Source organism: Ostrinia nubilalis (genome assembly GCF_963855985.1).
Source record: "Ostrinia nubilalis chromosome W unlocalized genomic scaffold, ilOstNubi1.1 SUPER_W_unloc_1, whole genome shotgun sequence".
NCBI classification, from domain to species: Eukaryota; Metazoa; Arthropoda; class Insecta; order Lepidoptera; family Crambidae; genus Ostrinia; species Ostrinia nubilalis.
In genome coordinates this window covers 3,790,942-3,793,256 of record NW_026973566.1, presented here as the reverse complement: position 1 = coordinate 3,793,256, position 2,315 = coordinate 3,790,942, and the positions used below count along the sequence as shown (strand labels likewise).

The following is a 2,315-nucleotide window of genomic DNA, read 5'->3' as shown; positions in this document are numbered from 1 at the left end:
TAATGTGTATCTGATTTTACCTATTTTAAGCTAATTATTATTAAGTTCTAATTGTCTTAACTTAGTCCTGCCATTTGCCTTTTTTAGTAACTGAAATTTATGTCTTTAAAATGCTATATGTATCTGCAATTACTTACCTATACTTACCAAACTGAATGTTTTATATCCCATTTGGATGTTACGGTTGTTTACCTACATGTTTATGTTTGGTTTGGTATCAATAAATAATACGCAACTCCGGGTGCGCGTAGGTAATAATATTGTCGCGCCTAGAACATGCTAGAGCTAGCCGTTAGCGATGCGGCCCGCTGATTGGCCGGAGGCCTCTGTCCTTTTATGGTCAGAAGCCACTCGCGGCCCACCGCGCCGCACACGCGGCCGAGAGCCGCCCCAGTCGTGATCCAACAACTTCCGCGAACGCACGTACGCACCCCCGGACGCGCCTTTCGGTTTTTCTACAACAAATCTGACTTTCATTTCATCTTCTCATCATCTTTCGTTCACCCATCGACCTACATCGCCTACAAAGTGGTCCTACGAGCCGAATCATCGATAATTGTGAACCAAGAGTGAGTGATACGTCAACATGTCTCTGCTTCGCACCCCCCGCGGCGCCGGAGTCAAAACACGCCGACAGTTGATGGTCGAAAACGAGGCACATAAAGTTGACACCGACGTGAAAGTAGCGAGTGAAATGCTGAAAAGTGAGTGCAGCCGGTCCACGCGCACGTCCTCTGCAGCACGGCGACTCACAATTGAAGCTGCACGAAAGAGGGCAGAAGTCGAATTGGAAGCGATCGAAGCAGCAGAAGCCGCCAGGAAAGCGGCCGCAAAAGCCGCGGAAGCATCCGCGAACGCCACCGCTGAAGCCGCCGCGGAGGCCGCCGCGAAAAAAGCCGCGATTCGTAAGTCGCTCATTGATATGGAGCTGAACGCCGACCTTGCCGAGCTCGGCTCGGAGAGATCTGTGATGTCATCGTCGGAGAAAGTTGAGGCCTCGCTTGACACAACACACGTTGAAGCAACACGTCGGGAGGAGAATGCCACCTGCACCGCGCCCCAGCAGCGTACTGATATCCAAGAGCTGGCGGCGGCACTCACAGGTGCGATCTCCAACGCTGCCGCAACAAACCTCAACGACCAGCTGTTGTCAAGATTGGCCACCTCTAAAGATCTACCCATCTACTACGGTGACCCCCTCGACTGGCTACAGTTCCGCAACGCTTATTACGAGTCCACTGCGGTATGTAAATACACATACACTGAAAACATGTGGCGCCTTCGTAAATGCCTACGAGGCGAAGCCAAAGACGCAGTGTCTTCATTATTAATTGATTGCACATCACCTAATGAAATTATCGATATGTTGGAGCTTCGGTTTGGCCGACCTGAGATCGTCATGAATAAAATAGTGGCACAACTGAGAAAACTACAACCACTGTCCAGAGCCCCGAACTCGTAACTCTCATCGTGTCTAAGTTACCTACGCTACTCGTAACCAAGTGGGCTGACTACGCGTACACGAACAGTGAAGTGAACGAAAAGCCGAAGTTAGAGTGCCTATCGGACTTTTTATACCTAGAAGCGCAAAAGGTCGCCGCAGCCGGTGTTAGTTTCGTGGCAAAATCAATCTGAGCCCCGACGTAAGCCAGAGTACACTAGAAACACGCACAACAATGTACTCGTGTTTACCAACGACGAACACAACAGCGATAAGTGCAAGTTCTGCAAGACACAAAAAAACTCGCTTGAACAATGCCTAAAGTTCAAGCGAGCCCTACGAAAAGATCGCTGGCGCTTCGCACGTACACAGAAGTTGTGTTTCAAATGCCTGAAACCACTACACGCCGATACCACGTGCACAGCCCCCGAGTGTGACGTCGACGGTTGCGGACTCGGCCACCATCGCCTTCTACATTGGTCGAAGCCGCGACCCCAGCAGCAGACGACAGCAGAACGCGACCAACAGCGACTCAGTGAAAGTGAAACAGTGAATCATACAAAAAAAAAAAAAAAAAAAAAAAAAAAACGGTAAAACGTAAACATTTGCGTCCTACTATTTTATTCAAAGTTCATGTAAAAAGTGCTATATTGAAGACATTAACAGTATCAATTTGAAGCGTGGGTTGTGGACTAATTAAGGGTGAATTAAATTCCACAAAAAGTGCAGTACTTTCTACCAAAATTGTGACTTTATGTGACTGTTGTTTGACAAGTGTGAAATCGGCGCCGAACGAACCCGGTCGTTATCGCTGCCTGGGTGTTCGTGTGGATCGTTGCAAACAACTCTCGTCCTTATTGCGATACTCCTAGTA

General features: G+C 48.5%; 1 protein-coding gene across 1 annotated transcript; it reads left to right on the top strand.

The window, feature by feature from the left end:
- Positions 1-586: 586 nt before the first annotated feature.
- Positions 587-1,994, top strand: LOC135087328 (tol-Pal system protein TolA-like). The gene is made up of 2 exons (XM_063982126.1): positions 587-1,243; positions 1,866-1,994. Exons 1-2 carry the CDS (start codon positions 587-589, stop codon positions 1,992-1,994), a joined length of 786 nt encoding a protein of 261 aa, XP_063838196.1.
- The last annotated feature ends 321 nt before the right edge of the window (positions 1,995-2,315 follow it).

Excerpts from the sequence above, each read along its gene's own strand:
- LOC135087328 (XM_063982126.1), top strand. The coding sequence starts at position 587 with ATGTCTCTGCTTCGCACCCCCCGCGGCGCCGGAGTCAAAACACGCCGA. Across the intron at positions 1,244-1,865 it reads CTTATTACGAGTCCACTGCG|CCCCCGAGTGTGACGTCGAC; the intron begins GTATGTAAATAC and ends CCACGTGCACAG.